At 39.5% G+C, this 15,126-nt stretch overlaps 2 protein-coding genes across 4 annotated transcripts; one reads left to right on the top strand and one right to left on the bottom strand.

The window, feature by feature from the left end:
• Positions 1-449: 449 nt before the first annotated feature.
• Positions 450-7,152, top strand: LOC103416842 (DEAD-box ATP-dependent RNA helicase 58, chloroplastic). Of its 3 annotated transcripts, XR_011577503.1 has the most exons (12): positions 459-951; positions 1,035-1,148; positions 1,283-1,405; positions 1,530-1,634; positions 1,756-1,911; positions 1,985-2,053; positions 2,236-2,325; positions 2,645-2,785; positions 3,027-3,168; positions 4,361-5,341; positions 5,471-5,655; positions 6,144-7,152. XR_011577503.1 is itself a non-coding variant. In XM_029095577.2 (9 exons), the coding sequence occupies exons 2-9, from the start codon at positions 1,143-1,145 to the stop codon at positions 3,288-3,290; spliced, it is 954 nt and encodes a 317-aa protein (XP_028951410.2). In that variant the 5' UTR covers positions 450-951; positions 1,039-1,142; the 3' UTR covers positions 3,291-3,403. The 3 variants fall into 3 exon arrangements, 2 of the variants coding, with proteins under 2 accessions (XP_028951410.2, XP_070671956.1); XM_029095577.2 differs by lacking the exons at positions 4,361-5,341; positions 5,471-5,655; positions 6,144-7,152 and having other exon boundaries at positions 450-951; positions 1,039-1,148; positions 3,027-3,403; XM_070815855.1 differs by lacking the exons at positions 4,361-5,341; positions 5,471-5,655; positions 6,144-7,152 and having other exon boundaries at positions 3,027-3,403.
• LOC103403858 (glucose-1-phosphate adenylyltransferase large subunit 3, chloroplastic/amyloplastic) lies at positions 3,631-14,355 on the bottom strand. The gene is made up of 15 exons (XM_008342710.4): positions 13,746-14,355; positions 13,018-13,131; positions 12,510-12,683; positions 12,312-12,404; positions 5,730-5,813; positions 5,583-5,638; positions 5,396-5,489; positions 5,193-5,305; positions 5,008-5,080; positions 4,786-4,866; positions 4,581-4,667; positions 4,398-4,502; positions 4,196-4,302; positions 4,044-4,104; positions 3,631-3,938 (listed from the first exon to the last, which is right to left on the bottom strand). The coding sequence occupies exons 1-15, from the start codon at positions 14,109-14,111 to the stop codon at positions 3,837-3,839; spliced, it is 1,710 nt and encodes a 569-aa protein (XP_008340932.3). The 5' UTR covers positions 14,112-14,355; the 3' UTR covers positions 3,631-3,836.
• Positions 14,356-15,126: the final 771 nt, after the last annotated feature.

Here is a 15,126-nt window from a genome sequence, read left to right on the forward strand (position 1 = left end):
ATTTCCAAGTTTTTCTTACAATTTCCGTGGTTTCCATGTAATTTTTATCGATATCGATATTTTACCGATATTTCCATCGATATTTCCGTGTTTTCAGACTACCGATATTTCCGATATTACCGATATTTAATACCATGATCTCACCTAACATCAAATGAGAGACAAACGAAGTTTCATGACTTTAACTTGGAAATACAGTCCTAAAATAATAAGCTTTTGAAAGACTCTACAAAGTTAATTTAGATGACTTGTTAGTCCTTTCTAAATTTCAAACCAACGTTTGCTCAAATAACTAATCTAGATGACTTGAATGATATATATGCTAATTTTTCAGTGACAGAATGAAAATTTGAAAGTTGAAAGGACTATGGAAGAAATACAATAAGTGTGAGGGCCTTAATGCAAAGGTCCATTTGTTTAGAGAGTAATAGCTCGTCATTGGACTGACCGTCCAACAACTCCAACCGCACACCGTCCAAACACAGGATACGACGCCGTTGCATTTTGGTGCTTATAGACGTTATTTTCCCTCTATAATCGGCCGGCCACAAAGGGAGAGAGACCGAACCGAGTCAGTGACTCACTGAGTCTCCGTCAATGGCTACACTTTCAGCTACTCAGCTGCTCCATCTTCCGCTCCCTCTTCATACTCAAAAATCTCGCCATGCCCATTTCCCCTTTCAATTCCTAAACCCTAACCGTAGGCTCTTCTCCTCCAACGACGTCGTATCCAACTGTGGGCCATTACAGGCCATTCTCAACACTCCCCTTATCGCCAACGACGCCGACTCCGAACAAGAACCCCTCACTCTCCGCCGCATTTGCCAACCCCACGTGCCCGACCACGTGATCAAAAGAATGGAGGAATTGGGGTTCGTTGTCCCGACGCCCGTACAGCGGCAGGCTCTGCCGACTCTGTTTTCCGGCCGCGACTGCATACTTCACGCGCAGGTCAAAATTCGTAGACCCTTTGGTGTCATAGGTGTGTTTTGGTATCCAAGTTTGAATCTTGTTATGTGACTTCTGGTAATTAGACAGGTTCTGGGAAGACGCTGACGTACCTGCTTTTGATATTTTCTGCTGTGAACACTCGGAGATCGGCTGTTCAAGCTATCGTTGTGGTTCCCACTAGGGAACTTGGGATGCAAGTAAGTCTTTTGTTGTTAAGTTCTCTGGTACTGATTAAAAAATGGCTGTAATTTGCACTTAGTATGGTGTAATGTATGATTATTTTGTTTAAGTGAGTTTAAGAAGATGAATTTACGTGTGTTTTATAAGCAAGGTTACGAAGGTTGCTAGGACGTTGGCTGCGAAGCCTAAGGAAGGCGAAGTGGAGAAGAAATCGTGTACTGTTATGGCTCTTTTAGATGGGGGAATGTTGACCAGGCACAAGAGTTGGTTAAAGGTGCCGCATTTTAGTTTCGTTTTACATGTTTGCAATGATTTAGGTTTTCTGCAGTTGTATTATGTTACGAAGAAATATTGTATTTTAGTAATGTGCTTTATTCGGTGCTTAAATGTTGTCTCAGGCGGAGCCCCCTACTATTGTGGTGGCAACAATTGGGAGTTTGTGCCAAATGCTTGAGAAGCAGATGATTAAGCTTGAATCGATGCGAGTGCTGGTAATTGATGAGGTAGTTTTGTGTGCTAGATGAGTTGTTATATGAGTAGAGTAATGTATTGTCCAAAAGGCTAACCAAGGTTGTCTGAAAATGCTATTGAATGTACAATGCCTTATATTTTCTGTTTGTTTAGGTTGACTTCATGTTCAGTTCCAAACAAGTCGCTTCTCTTCGGAAGCTGTTGACATCCTACTCTTCAATCAATACCCGACAGACTGTTTTTGCCAGTGCTTCCATCCCTCAGCACAGACGATTTTTACATGACTGTATACAGCAGAAATGGACCAAGGTTTGTTGATATAGTTCTAGTTTCGTATCAACATTATACAGATTTCATATAAAATAATGTGCGTATTTTACAGAGTGATGCAATTCATGTCCATGTCAATCCAGTTCAGCCTATGCCACCATGTTTACAGCATAGATTTGTGGTAAGAAATTTCTTAAATATGCAACCCACTCAATCCTGCTTTCTGGTTTACCTGTCGTTAAATCATCTATACATCTGCTTTGATACTTTTTTTCAACAATTGTCATCATGACATTGCATAAGAGACATCTATGTTCATAATGTTCTAATTTCGAAGATGCTAATTCTGTTCATACTTGACAGATATGCCGTAAAATCAAAAGGAATGAGACCTTGCTGTCCTTAATACAGTCAGACGCGCCACAGTCTGCTATTATTTTTGTTGGCGAGCAGGTTTACATCGCATATCCTTCTTTGTAACTTTATTTTTCATGGTGAAGTAACATATGATCTTATGCTGAAGCTGGGCATGAGTCTGATTCAAACTTTAGTAGCATACATAGTTCATAATTGTATCAACGGTTTACCCAGAAAGTAAACCTCATGAAGATGTCGTTTAGGCATGGTTCATATGTGACCGACCGAGTGCTAGAGATGTACTTAAAATTAAAACTTATAATCTGTAATTGTTGATATAATATAAGTTCATTTTTCGAATTATATAGATGGGCTATCCATTCTAGTAATATGTAGTTCTTATCTATTTGGTCAGTCTGAGAAGTCAAAGAAGGCTGGAAATGCTCCATCAACAACAGTATTAATTGATTTCCTGAAGGCTTCATACGAGGGATATTCAGACATCCTCCTTTTGGAAGAAGACATGAATTTCAATTCACGAGCAGCTTCTCTATCGGTAAGTTATATGCTTTTCTCTTCTGGTCTGAATCAGTAAATCATGTTCAATAACTTCAATTCCTCGAAAGTAATATTAGTTCTAACGGAATGCTGAACAGAAATGCAGTTTCTGTTTTCAATTTCCGACTTACCTCTTGAAAGCATCCAAAATTTCCATTTATGCGACAATTTACTCTTGGTCTTTTGTATGCAATCATTTCGAGTGGAAATCTTCTGATGTATCTATTTACTTAATTTAGGAAGTCAGACAAGGAGGAAGCTATCTTCTTGTGTCAACAGATATAGCAGCCAGAGGGGTTGACCTGCCAGACACTACTCATATATACAACCTTGATCTGCCAAGAACTGCTGTTGATTATCTTCATCGAGCTGGAAGAACAGGTAGGAAACCGTTTTCAGACAAGAAATGCTCCGTTACCAACATTATAATGTCAGAGGAGCGGTTTGTTTTGCAAAAATATGAAAATGAATTGATGTTTAACTGTGAAGAGTTAATTGTATAGAACCAGTGTAAGTCTTAGTCTGTGGCTCTAAGGAGTAGATTATGTATCACTTTCCTTGCGGAAGGAAAACCACAAAGCAATCACAAATGCTTCATAGCATAACCACATTTGCATATGCTTGTTCAGTCCTTTTTCCTTATCTTCGGGTTTCAGGAATATATAAATCTTTGGACCATAAGTGACCATAAGTAATACACTGTCTTAACGTTTGAGGGACAAGATTGTCCTCTCAAACAACGATGTGGAAAATTGCATATGTCGTTTTCTGTACACGCATACATTTCAAATGAATCATAACTCGTTCTCGAAAGTGGATTGACAGAATTAGGGTGCACGGGAGTTGTTACTTGATTGTGTTATTTTAGGAAGAAAGAAATGGTAGAGTTGCTTATAGCTGCTTAATGTTTACAAAATAACAAGGTTTATACACATCCGCATCATGACTGTCTTGCTCTACTGACATGAGTATATATGTTGATTCCTATTGCATTTTCTCTTTTAGTTCCTTCCTGGTATAGCCATAAACTAGAAGGACGGATGGATGTTTCAGATCACAAGTCCATCGACGATGGTTGAATTTTTCAATATGATGGTTATACCCGAGCGGATGTAGAACCCTTCCGACGATCTGTCTGCTTCCTGTACGCCCTGCAATTTCATGCACAAACAATGAGAACAAACTAGAATAACGCGTGTTGGTGATTGACAGTCGTTGATTGTTAGAGGTAACTAATAACAGCGGGCACGTCGTACCTCCGAGTTTGCAATAACAACGTTCTTCCCGATCCTCGCGTTTTTGTCGATGATGCAGTCTCTGCACATGACATCAAGAGCCATGATAAGCAAATAATTTTGTGGAACACTGTAAAACTCATAAAAGACACGGAGATTTAAGCAGCTTGTACTTGATTTTTGTATTCTCTCCAATTCCGACGGGAACTCTTCCTTCAGCTAACAGTGACACTCTCTCAGCATCGGTTTCGTAGTAATCAGCGCCGAGCATTACTGTATCCTGCGTGCGTTTTGACAACCTCCGTTTGAATTACTCTTTTGTGTTGTTGCATTAACAGGTTGAGATTAACATTCTTCGGAATTTATGAGACAAACCTTCAGGTGAACATTGGAGTTTATTCGTGATCTGATACCGACAACGCTGTGCTCTATGAAGCTGTCAGTTAAGAAACTTCCATGTGATACGATGGAGTCAACAATCTGCACAAGGAGGAGGCATGTTTTATATTTGTACGTGTTTCAGGGAGATTCAAGTGCAAATGAAAGACAGCTGCCAACCTTGCTGTTGTCAATCTTCGATGGAGGTAAGTTTCTCCTTGAAGTATACATCGGCTTTGCTGCATCGTAGAAACTAAACTTATTTGGCTGAAAGGTACAAAAAAATAAACGCGTGTTAGATTCCATCTGTGAAAGTAGAAGCTTCTTCTGCTAGACTGCTACAATGGAAACAGCACACCATTCGGAGGATCAGCTTTGTACTTACATGCTCGGTGAGGGCAAGGTTGGCCTCGAAGAAGGATCGGATGGTTCCAATGTCTTCCCAGTAATCATTGAAGAGATAAGCCTGCGCAGCGGTTTTACACAAAGAAACGTCATGGAATGCTGAGTGAACTCTCCAAGGCGGAGCCAAAATACTAAGTGAAAACCAAAGGTTAGTGAGTTCAAATTCACATATAAAATTCCCAGAGAGAGATTTGATACCGACCTTTATGAAGAACTCTTTAGCTGAGGCAGGGATTATCTCTGATCCAAAGTCATTTGCTGTCGGAAAACGCCATCTGACTCGAACAGTTAGTGTAGTTTTCTCAAATTTTTTTAACATAGGGTGCTTGTTTGTCCGCTTAAATGTGAAATTTTATTTATAAATCATAATTCATATATGATTAGCACCTTAAGAGATTCAGAAGTATCTCCTTCTTGAAGACATACACTCCCATGGATGCAATGTATGGTTTCTTTAGAGCTTCCTCCACCGAAAGTCCCAAAACGGTCGTATCTACTGCCTGCAGATTGATGTTTGTAGCAAATTCAGCATACAGGTATTCATATTCCAATACCAATTCAGATTATTGTAGCTTAAGCATGAGTATTACCATTGCCTTCAGGTCATCTCCTTTAGGCTTTTCGCTGAATGATAGGACCCTTCCTTTCTTGTCTATCTTCATCAGACCAAAGTCTGAGGCTCGGCTATCAGTGAAAGAGAGGAAAGTCCAATAAGGTTGATGAGCAATAGTTGTAACTGAAATCAGAGTTCAAAAGAGATGTGTTGCGCAAGCGTACCTGTCATCCATTGGCAAACAAGAAATGGTAATATCGGCGCCACTCTGCCTATGATTCTGCAGCGAATTGAGAGGTAAGTTTTGATGTATTTGAGAATTGACTTTTTGAATGTTTTCAGTTGAAGAAAAACTAAATGTTTCGCCTTACTTGAACGTAGTCCAAGTAGTCCATTCGATACAAATGATCTCCGGATAGAATCAGCACATCCTCAATGTCCTTGCTTCTTGCATCCTGCAGCATGAAAAGCCTTGATACAGATTATAATGCCTCCAGATTTTAGGCCATCTGTCTCGAATTATTTATGTGATAATGAAAAAGCAGAGTAAAAAGGAAGGGGAGAAACAAAGAGAAGTATAGATGCTCCGTAAATTTTTAAAGGAACTCCAGAACTAATTACTTCAAATTAGTAGAGGACAGACAGAAACTTATACTCTTTTAGTTCTTGATTTAAATGCTTAGTCCTTAATGGCTCTTACTCTTTAATATAACGCAATAGCTCTCCAGATGTTCCCTCAGGGACGATCGAAAGATCTTGATCTTAACTGTTTCTGTTTTCTGAAGAAAAATGACCAAGATCTCCATGCAGCATTGTTTCCTCCTACTAGCTTTTGGGTTTGTCAACGGTTCTCTGGACAAGGTGAAGGTTGGGGTTTTATAACTTAGGAAAGGAAATTTCTCTGTGAATCGTACAAACTGGGGTGCATCTATAGTATCACTTTCAACCCCTGACAAAAATGGAAAGCTGCCTGACATTGTCCTAGGGTTCAATTCAGTCAAGGATTACATGAACACTTCCTCTCCCTTCGGTGCAATTGTTGGACGGGTTGCTAACAGGATACATGGCGCTGCATTTACGATGAATGGAACCCGTTATAAGCTAGTTCCAAATGACGGCAACGACATGGTTCATGTTGGTCCAAGAGGATTCAGTCGTGTTTTTTGGAAAGCGAAAAGATATGAACCATAGTGCTAACCCTAGCATCCAATTCTCCATCACAGCTTTGATGGCGAAGAAGCATTTCCGGTTGATCTCCTTGTCACTGTGATGTACAAACTCGTTCGAAACAACCAAATGATTGTAACAAGGAAAGCCACAGCTCTAAACAAGCCTACTCCAGTGAATCTAGTCCACCATGCCTTCTGGAACCTAAGTGGTTACAACAACAGCAACATTTTACACCACTATGTGCAGATATTCGGGTTCCATGTCACACCAGTTATTCAAACCGGTTTGTATAAGATCTCAAGGGATGGGTTGTATGTATGGGTTGTTATCCTCACTTTAGCTAAGTCATAGGCTAACGTGATGGTCTTAACCCTACTTTCATGACTTCCCATAACTTGTCATTCACCTTACCTTTCTTTTGTCAACCTTTCTTAGATGCTTGTAAAAGCTTCTTTCCTTGTAATTTGGTTTTGGCTTTTCTACTTGTTAGGGCAGATTTTAGGGATTGTGTTGGGGTAGTTAGCCTATAATCTCTTGTAGCTTTCTTTTTGGCTCTCTATAAGAGTGGCCTTCACTCTCTTGTAATCTTCATAATGAAATATACAACAAATATTGAAACCAAAATTCAACATGATATCAAAGCAGGAACCATTGGGTCCTGACTCTGTTTGTTTTTTTCTTCATTTGCTCATCATTGATAGAGATGGCAAAAGAAAATGCGTCTAGTGCCGACAGTGCCTCATCCTCCTCCCCAAACTTAACCCAAGGGGGTGAGAACAATCCAAATCAACGACTCTGCTCGATGCTATTGAACGATGTCAACTACCTTCCTTGGTCAAGAGTTGTGTCACTTGCTCTAGGAGGAAGATTGAAGCTAGGGTTTATCAATGGAAGCTCTGAGCCCCCATAATCCACTTCACCAACCTAGGATGCATGGCACGCTACTGATCAGCTGGTCATGTCCTGGATACTTAACTCAATGGAGCCAAAACTGTCTGAGCTTTTCAGCTACTCAGAGACTTTCCTTCTCCTATAGGAGTCTGTCAAAGACATGTATGGCAGCCAAAACAACTCAGTTCGCATCTTTCAACTGAAGAAGAGTGTGGCTAGTTTAAAGTAAGGTGATCACTCATTTGTTCAACACCTTGGAAGTATGAAATCCATACGGAATGAACTTGATATGTATCGTCCACACACGACTGATTCCGCTGTGCTACTGAAGAGGGCTGATGAAGATAAGGTGTTTCAACTCTTAGCAAGCTTGGGAGTTGAGTATGAAGACCTGTGTAGTCATTTGTTAATGATTCAAGAGTTGCCCTCCTTTACTAGTGTGTGTCATGCAGTCCAGAGAGAGGAAACTCAATGAAGAGTGATGAACGTTGAGCCTAAATCCAACTCTAAGGCTAGGGTTTTCACGACAAATCATAAAGCAACTGGTGATAGGGTGCTTGGGAAGAAAGCAGACTGGAAATGTTCTTATTGCAACATAAAGGGACATTTAAGAGAAAAATGTTGGATTCTTCATCTGGAGTTAAAGCCTAAGTTTGATAGGAAAGGCATGATGATCAAAGATGGGAAGAGAGGAGTCACTCCAAAAGCATTTCACTCAGCTTGTTCCTTAATTGATGGGATGGCCAATTTCTCAACAAATCATGTGTCCTTGATCAACGAGTTTGCTGCTTTTCTTAAAATAAAAAACAAGGAAGCACTGAGCCTGATGAAATGACGCTTGAAAACCCTACTGCAATGCTAGGGAAATTTGTTGGATTCTTGGCTGACTCGGAGAACACATCAAAAGGCAATATTCTAGGTATTATCAATGCCATTTCCACTGCTCTTAAGGCAAATGTTACACATGATTTTTGGATTATTGACTCTGGTGCCACTGATCATATAACTAATAAACCCTTTAGTCTCCACGAATTTCAAAGATCCATTGATCATGTATTTGTTGCAAATGGGAAAGAGGAACCTATTCTAGGGAAAGGAAAAGTTAGATTGCTAAGTGAGCATACTGATTCCACTACTCTTTATGTACCTTATTTTCCTTTTTAGCTCTTGTCAATAGGAAAAATCACAAAAACCTTAGATTGTCTTGCCATATTTTCAGCTCACAATGTTGTGTTTCAGGACCGAGTTATTCAGAAGAAGATTGGTGAAGGGTTCTTCTTGAACGGACTCTACTATCTTTCAAAGGAGTCCAATTTTGTCAAGAAGCTCAGTGTCAACTAAGTCAAGTTCAGGAACACCAACTCTGGCGTCAACGCCTTGCCCATCCTTCAGAACCTGTGATGACCAAGTTGTTTCCCTTTTTTTGTAGAAACACACTTGAGTGTGAAACTTGTCAAATGTCAAAAGCCACTAGACTTCCTTTTGTTTCCTCTAATTCTAGAACTAATAAACTTTTTGAGCTTGTTCACTCAGATATTTGCGGTCCTTCTCGTGTAGAATCCTTTGATGGGTATAGATATTATGTTACATTTGTTGATGACTATTCTAGAGTGACCTGGTTGTATCTTTTAAAACTTAAAAATGATTTGTTTGATGCTTTTAAAGACTTTCACAACCTAATCACCAATCAATTTTCATCTAAGTTATATATGTTAAGGTCAGATAATGGCACCGAGTACACTTCCAATAACATGAGTAATTACTTGAGCAATCATGGCATTTTGCATCAAACTAGCTGTGTTGATACACCACAACAAAATGGTGTGGCAGAGAGAAAGAATCAAGACTTATTAGAGAAGACTCGATCACTTATGATCCAAGGGAATGTTCCTAAGAAATTTTGGTCTCAAGCCCTACTCACTGCCACTTACATCATTAATAGACTGCCAACTCGGGTGTTGAATACTAAATCTCCTTTTGAAGTCATAAAAGGCAGGCCTATAGACTTATTTCACCTCAGGACCTTTGGTTGTACTTGTTATGTGTACATTCAAGCTCTCCATCGTGACAAACTCAACCCTCGAGCTGTCAAATGTGTGTTTATGGGATACGCCAGTTCTAAAAAGGGTTACAAAGTGTACAACCCTAACACAGGGAAGCTGGCAGTCTCTAGAGATGTATGATTTGATGAATATTCACCTTATTTCTACAAAGGGTTGGAGACTACTGCTAATATGGAAGATCTTATGGACCTATTTCCACTACCTATTCCAACAGAAATTCATGAAGTCATTCCTGCTCATATCAACACTGATAGTTCTCAACTCACTGAGAGTGTAATTGATGCAGTGCCAAGCTCCTCTGAACCATCAGAAGCTCAACCAAATCAGCAAGCTATAAGTGCACCAAGAAGAAATCCAACACAAGATAGACATCCACCAGTGAGGTTACAAGAGTACGTTACTCACACTGCAAGGCATCATATCTCTGCAGTTATTTCTTATCACAGATTCTCATCTTCTAATGCTTCTTTCCTTAACAAATTGTCCCACACTTTTGAACCAAGGAATTTTCATGAAGCCACATGCATGCTTGAGTGGTGAGATGCTATGACTAAAGAGCTTCAAGCTCTGAATAACAACCAGACATGGAGTGTGGTGGACCTTCCAAATGGAAAGAAGGCTGTGGGAAGTAGGTGGATTCAACTCCAATGGAAGCATTGAGATACACATGACATAATTAGTAGCTCAAGGCTTTACTCAAAGCTATGGCATTGACTACAGGGAGACCTTTGCTCTTGTTGCCAAAATGAACACAATGAGGGTATTGTTGTCTGTGGCAGTCAATAATGCATGACTCTTATTCCAAATGGATATGAAGAATGCATATCTTCATGGGGATCTTGAAGAAGTGTACATGAAGTTGCCTCCTAGTCATCCAAGAGAAAATGAATCCAACAAGGTCTGCAGACTTCACAAAGCCATATATGGTCTCAAACAATCCCCTCGAGCTTGGTATTCGAAGCTTAGTTCAGTCCTTGAAGTTGCAAGGTTCAAAAGGAGTCATGCTGACTCTTCTTTGTTTGTTTGAAATGGTATTGCTGAAAAATTGGTTGTGCTTATATATGTTGACGACCTAATTATTACAGGTGACAATATGAGTGAAATCAAGGTGCTTAAGCAGTCACTTCACCAAAAATTTGCCATTAAAGACTTGGGACCCTTGAAATACTTTCTTGGAATTGAGGTGGCTACCTCTTCAAAAGGATTGTTCTTGAATCAAAGAAAGTATGTTTTCGATCTTCTAGATGAAGCTAACATGATGAAATGTAAACCAGCTCGGACACCCCTAGCTAGCAAGCTTCAGTGGCATGAAAAAGGTGAACCTCTCTCGGACCCTAGTGTTTATCAGCAAATGGTTGGGAAACTTATTTATCTCACCATTACTAAGCCTGATATCTCATATTCAGTTAGCCTACCCAGTCAGTTCATGCACTATCCTACTCTAGGTCACATTTTGGCTTACACAGATGCTGATTGGGCTGGAAATGCACTTGATCGAAAATCCACAACAGGTTTTTGCACATTTGTTGAAGGGAATCTTGTCACTTGGAAAAGCAAGAAACAAACTATTATTGCTCGATCTAGTGCCGAAGCTGAGTATAGAGCCATGGCAGCAACAGCCTGTGAACTCATATGGTTGAAAGGTCTTATTTCCGAGCTCGAATTCACAAGCATGACACCTATGTCTTTGTATTGTGATAACCAAGCTGCCATGCACATTGCCTCCAATCCAGTATTCCATGAAAGAACCAAACATATTGAAGTTGACTGCCATTGTATTCATGCTCAAGTTCAATCCAAGGTGATAGCCGCTGTGTTCACACGTAACCACGATCAACTTGCTGATTTATTCACAAAAGCACTAGACTCTACTCAGTTTCAATGTTTGTTGTGCAAGCTTGGATTAATCAATCCCCTTGATCCAGCTTGATGGGGTGTATTGAAACCGGTTTGTATAAGATCTCAGGAATGGGTTGTATGTATGGGTTGTCATCCTCACTTTAGCTAAGTCATAGGCTAAAGTGATGGTCTTAACCCTACTTTCATGACTTCCCATAACTTGTCATTCACCTTACCTTTCTTTTGTCAACCTTTCTTAGTTGCTTGTAAAAGCTTCTTTCCTTGTAATTTGGTTTTGGCTTTTCCACTTGTTAGGGCAGATTTTAGGGATTGTGTTGGGGTAGTAAGCCTATAATCTCTTGTAGCTTGCTTCTTGGCTCTCTATAAGAGTGGCCTTCACTCTCTTGTAATCTTCATAATGAAATATACAACAAATATTGAAACCAAAATTCAACACCAGTGGATAGCCAGTTTATACCTACTGGTAAAGTGCCTGTGAAAAGAGACCTTATGATTTTCACCTCAACTCACACCATCAGAAGCAGGATCAAGAAATTACTGAACGGTTATGATATCAACTATGTGCTTGATGGTTTCAAGGGTGACAAAAAACTGAAAATGGTGGCTTTCTTGCACGAAAAGAAATTGGGAAGAGTGTTGGAGTTATGGACAGATGCTTCAGGCATGCAGTTCTACAGCGGTAACAACTTAAAGGGTGTGAAGGGAAAAGGTGGATCTGTTTCTAACCGACACACAGGACTAGGTTTGGAGACTCGAGGCTTCCCTGACGCAGTGAATCACCGAAATTTCGCTTGACAAATTGTGACTAAAGGAAAGCCTTACAGACATTCTATGCTGTTCAAATGTACTTCTCCATAACTTACATAGATATTTCTGTATTTGATATGTATTAGCGTTTTCTTGAAGCTCAAGAAACAAAGAGGACAGTCTGAATTTTTTTCTGTTTATTAAATTGTCGTTTTTGAGTACCTCGAAAAGCCAATGGAATTGACGGACGGCATCTGCAGTACCCTGGAACCACCTCTGCCCTGCCTCGCCAGGAGTTTGAGTAGCTGCTAGAACCTGGCATAGAGTGAAAGAGCGATATTAGGGTGTGTAACATTTTGTTGAAATTACTCGGTGCTGATTAATAAAGTGGGGATTAATTATGTTAATCTAACTACGTACCTCTACATATCCGTCGCCGAAGGAGGTGCCGCTGCCAAAGTTGTAAGCTCTTGAAATGTGCCTGTTGAGTGATGCTGAGTTGAACTGAGTGAGGATATAAACTTTGTTGATTCCACTGTTGATGCAGTTACTCATTGGGACATCAATCAGCCTGTATGCTCCCCCTATTGGAACCTAAATTGGAAAATGTAGAACAAGAGGGAGCATTCCTCAACAACTTATGATTGGTTTAGTAACCATTTCGTTTTTTGTTTTTTCAAGAAATAATATCATACACTATTGCGCGCTAACAGCAACACGTTAAACATATGAACACAAACTAGAGCAGAATGCATTACGTCCGCTATTCATACAGTATCGATAATGTATGAATATATACATTTTGTCACAACAATAATATCGACCATTATCAACGACACATTAATTATCTATTGTTTAAAGAACGGACGCATGTTTCGTAGTCGGATGGAGTAAAGCTTCAAGTTTTGTAACAGGAAGAGAGACATACAGCAGGTTTTGCACGCCTCTTGGTGAGTGGGAAAAGCCGAGTCCCGGCTCCACCTCCCAGTATGATTGCAACGACTGTTCGTGGATCCCTCTTCTCAATATCTATGTCCCTCAACTGTGATATGCACCCAAACATCATATATCAATTCCACATATGCAAATATGCAATGTTAATTGGGCAAGTATTACCATACCATGGGCTTCTTGTCAAACCCCTAAATAAGGAAAATAATTTTTGTACCCTCTTTCTTTCACACTTCTATTAAAAACTGTCTCTTGATTCCTTTTTCTTTAATCTGATTCAAATGACAGAAATAAACAAAAATATGCATAAAAAAAATATTCTTGTGAAAATCATTTTCAAATGTGTACAAAATGTGATATGATTAGTATTATTGTTTTCGTTTTCACCAAAAAAAAAAAGGCATTTTTGGCTCTCCTTTTTTAGCTATCTCTACTTTTAACCGAACGTTTTATAAGATTTTCTGCACTCATAGAAACTTGGAGGCCTGCAAGATGCTTAGAGAAAATGAGTGTTAAAATCGCTAGCGAAGTAAAAACGTTTGACTCTTCGTTGTACACGTGAACTTGAACAATGCCAAGTAGGCTTTAGACACGATGATTTTATGGAGAGAAGCAATCTCATGAAAATACAACAATCACGCATGAAATGAAATTCATGATTGCAATTAAGTAATGCTTTTTTATGTGGTGAGTTCGAGAGCTCACTTTGGCCTCCCCCGCTATATCAGCAGCAACAGACATGCAAACATGCAGCCCAACCCTACCATTCTTATTAGCTTCAACTTGAAGCTGACGCAGGTTTAGCTTCTTCCCCATCATCTCTCCACTACAAAACTTCACAAGCCTCTTGTTCCTCCCTGGCACTCCTGCCGCACTGTGCCATTGGCTGGCGGCAGAGAGTGAAATCCGGCAATGATCCGCCGACACTGCCATTTTTCTTCCCTCGGATGTTAATTCCAGGGAGGGGAAGGAAGCAATAGAGCTTACTTGATAGCTATTGGAGGATTGGGACACGTTATCCAGACTCAACAGCATCCACCAGTTACATAGTGTTTGTATTTTTCCCACCATGAAAAGCTTGTAATTACAGATTAGTCCCTCGTGATTTCTTGGAATTTATGAATCAAAGAATATGCTGGGCAGCCCTCGACACGAGATTTTTGTGCATGTTGACAAGTTGTAACTATTAACCAACACAATAATTTCAGTATATGTACTTGTATACGCTATAGTTGGAGTGCTAGAAACAAATTGAGACTGTTAAATCGCTATCTCCCGAAGAAGTCTTAATTAAATTCAATCTAACCAAAAAAAAAAAAAAAAAACAGTTACTTGAGTTTGGCTTCAATAATATGTATCATTCAACGATGCAGATGTTTTACCCATTAAATTAGATTTCGAAAATTGTTAAATCTAGAAGGTATGGTTTGGAAGGAGTTTAATGATTGAGAGGTTGGAGCATGTGTACAAGTGTCATAGACTAGAAGAAAAACTTACATAAAATGAATTTACTGTTACGTAGCGTCTCTTGTTGAAAAGTGTAATGTCATATATAAATTTTTCTTCACATGACAATGTATGATTAAATCGAAACACTACTTGACAGTAAGCTCGTTCCGTATAAGCTGTCCCCATAACATAAGAAGTTCCCTTTTTTCTTTGGCATCAAATTCAATTCTCATTCACAAAAGTTGATATTTCTGCACAAACCATGTAGCATCTGTAAGAACTTCAAAAATCCCTCGTTACAAGTAACCCAATCTGCAGGTATCACCTAAAGTTCCATTTACGCAACCATCTCCAACAACTAACCAATTCATTTTGAGACCCAAAAGTAACTCGTATTTGTCCACAAACGTACCCTTTATCACATGGAAAAATAACCCCTATCTCCAAATCGAAGGAGTTAAACATAGCGGCGTCCAAAATTTTAGTTCTCAAGAATTATTTTTAAATGAACAATGTCAGCTATAGTCATAAACCATCTCCAACCGACCGAAGGGGCTAAACATAACCCCCTCAATAATTTTCAGAGGGGTGTATTTAACTGGGATTTTAATGGATTTATAGATCTCATAGATTTTGA

This window comes from Malus domestica, chromosome 16 (genome assembly GCF_042453785.1).
Source record: "Malus domestica chromosome 16, GDT2T_hap1".
NCBI classification, from domain to species: Eukaryota; Viridiplantae; Streptophyta; class Magnoliopsida; order Rosales; family Rosaceae; genus Malus; species Malus domestica.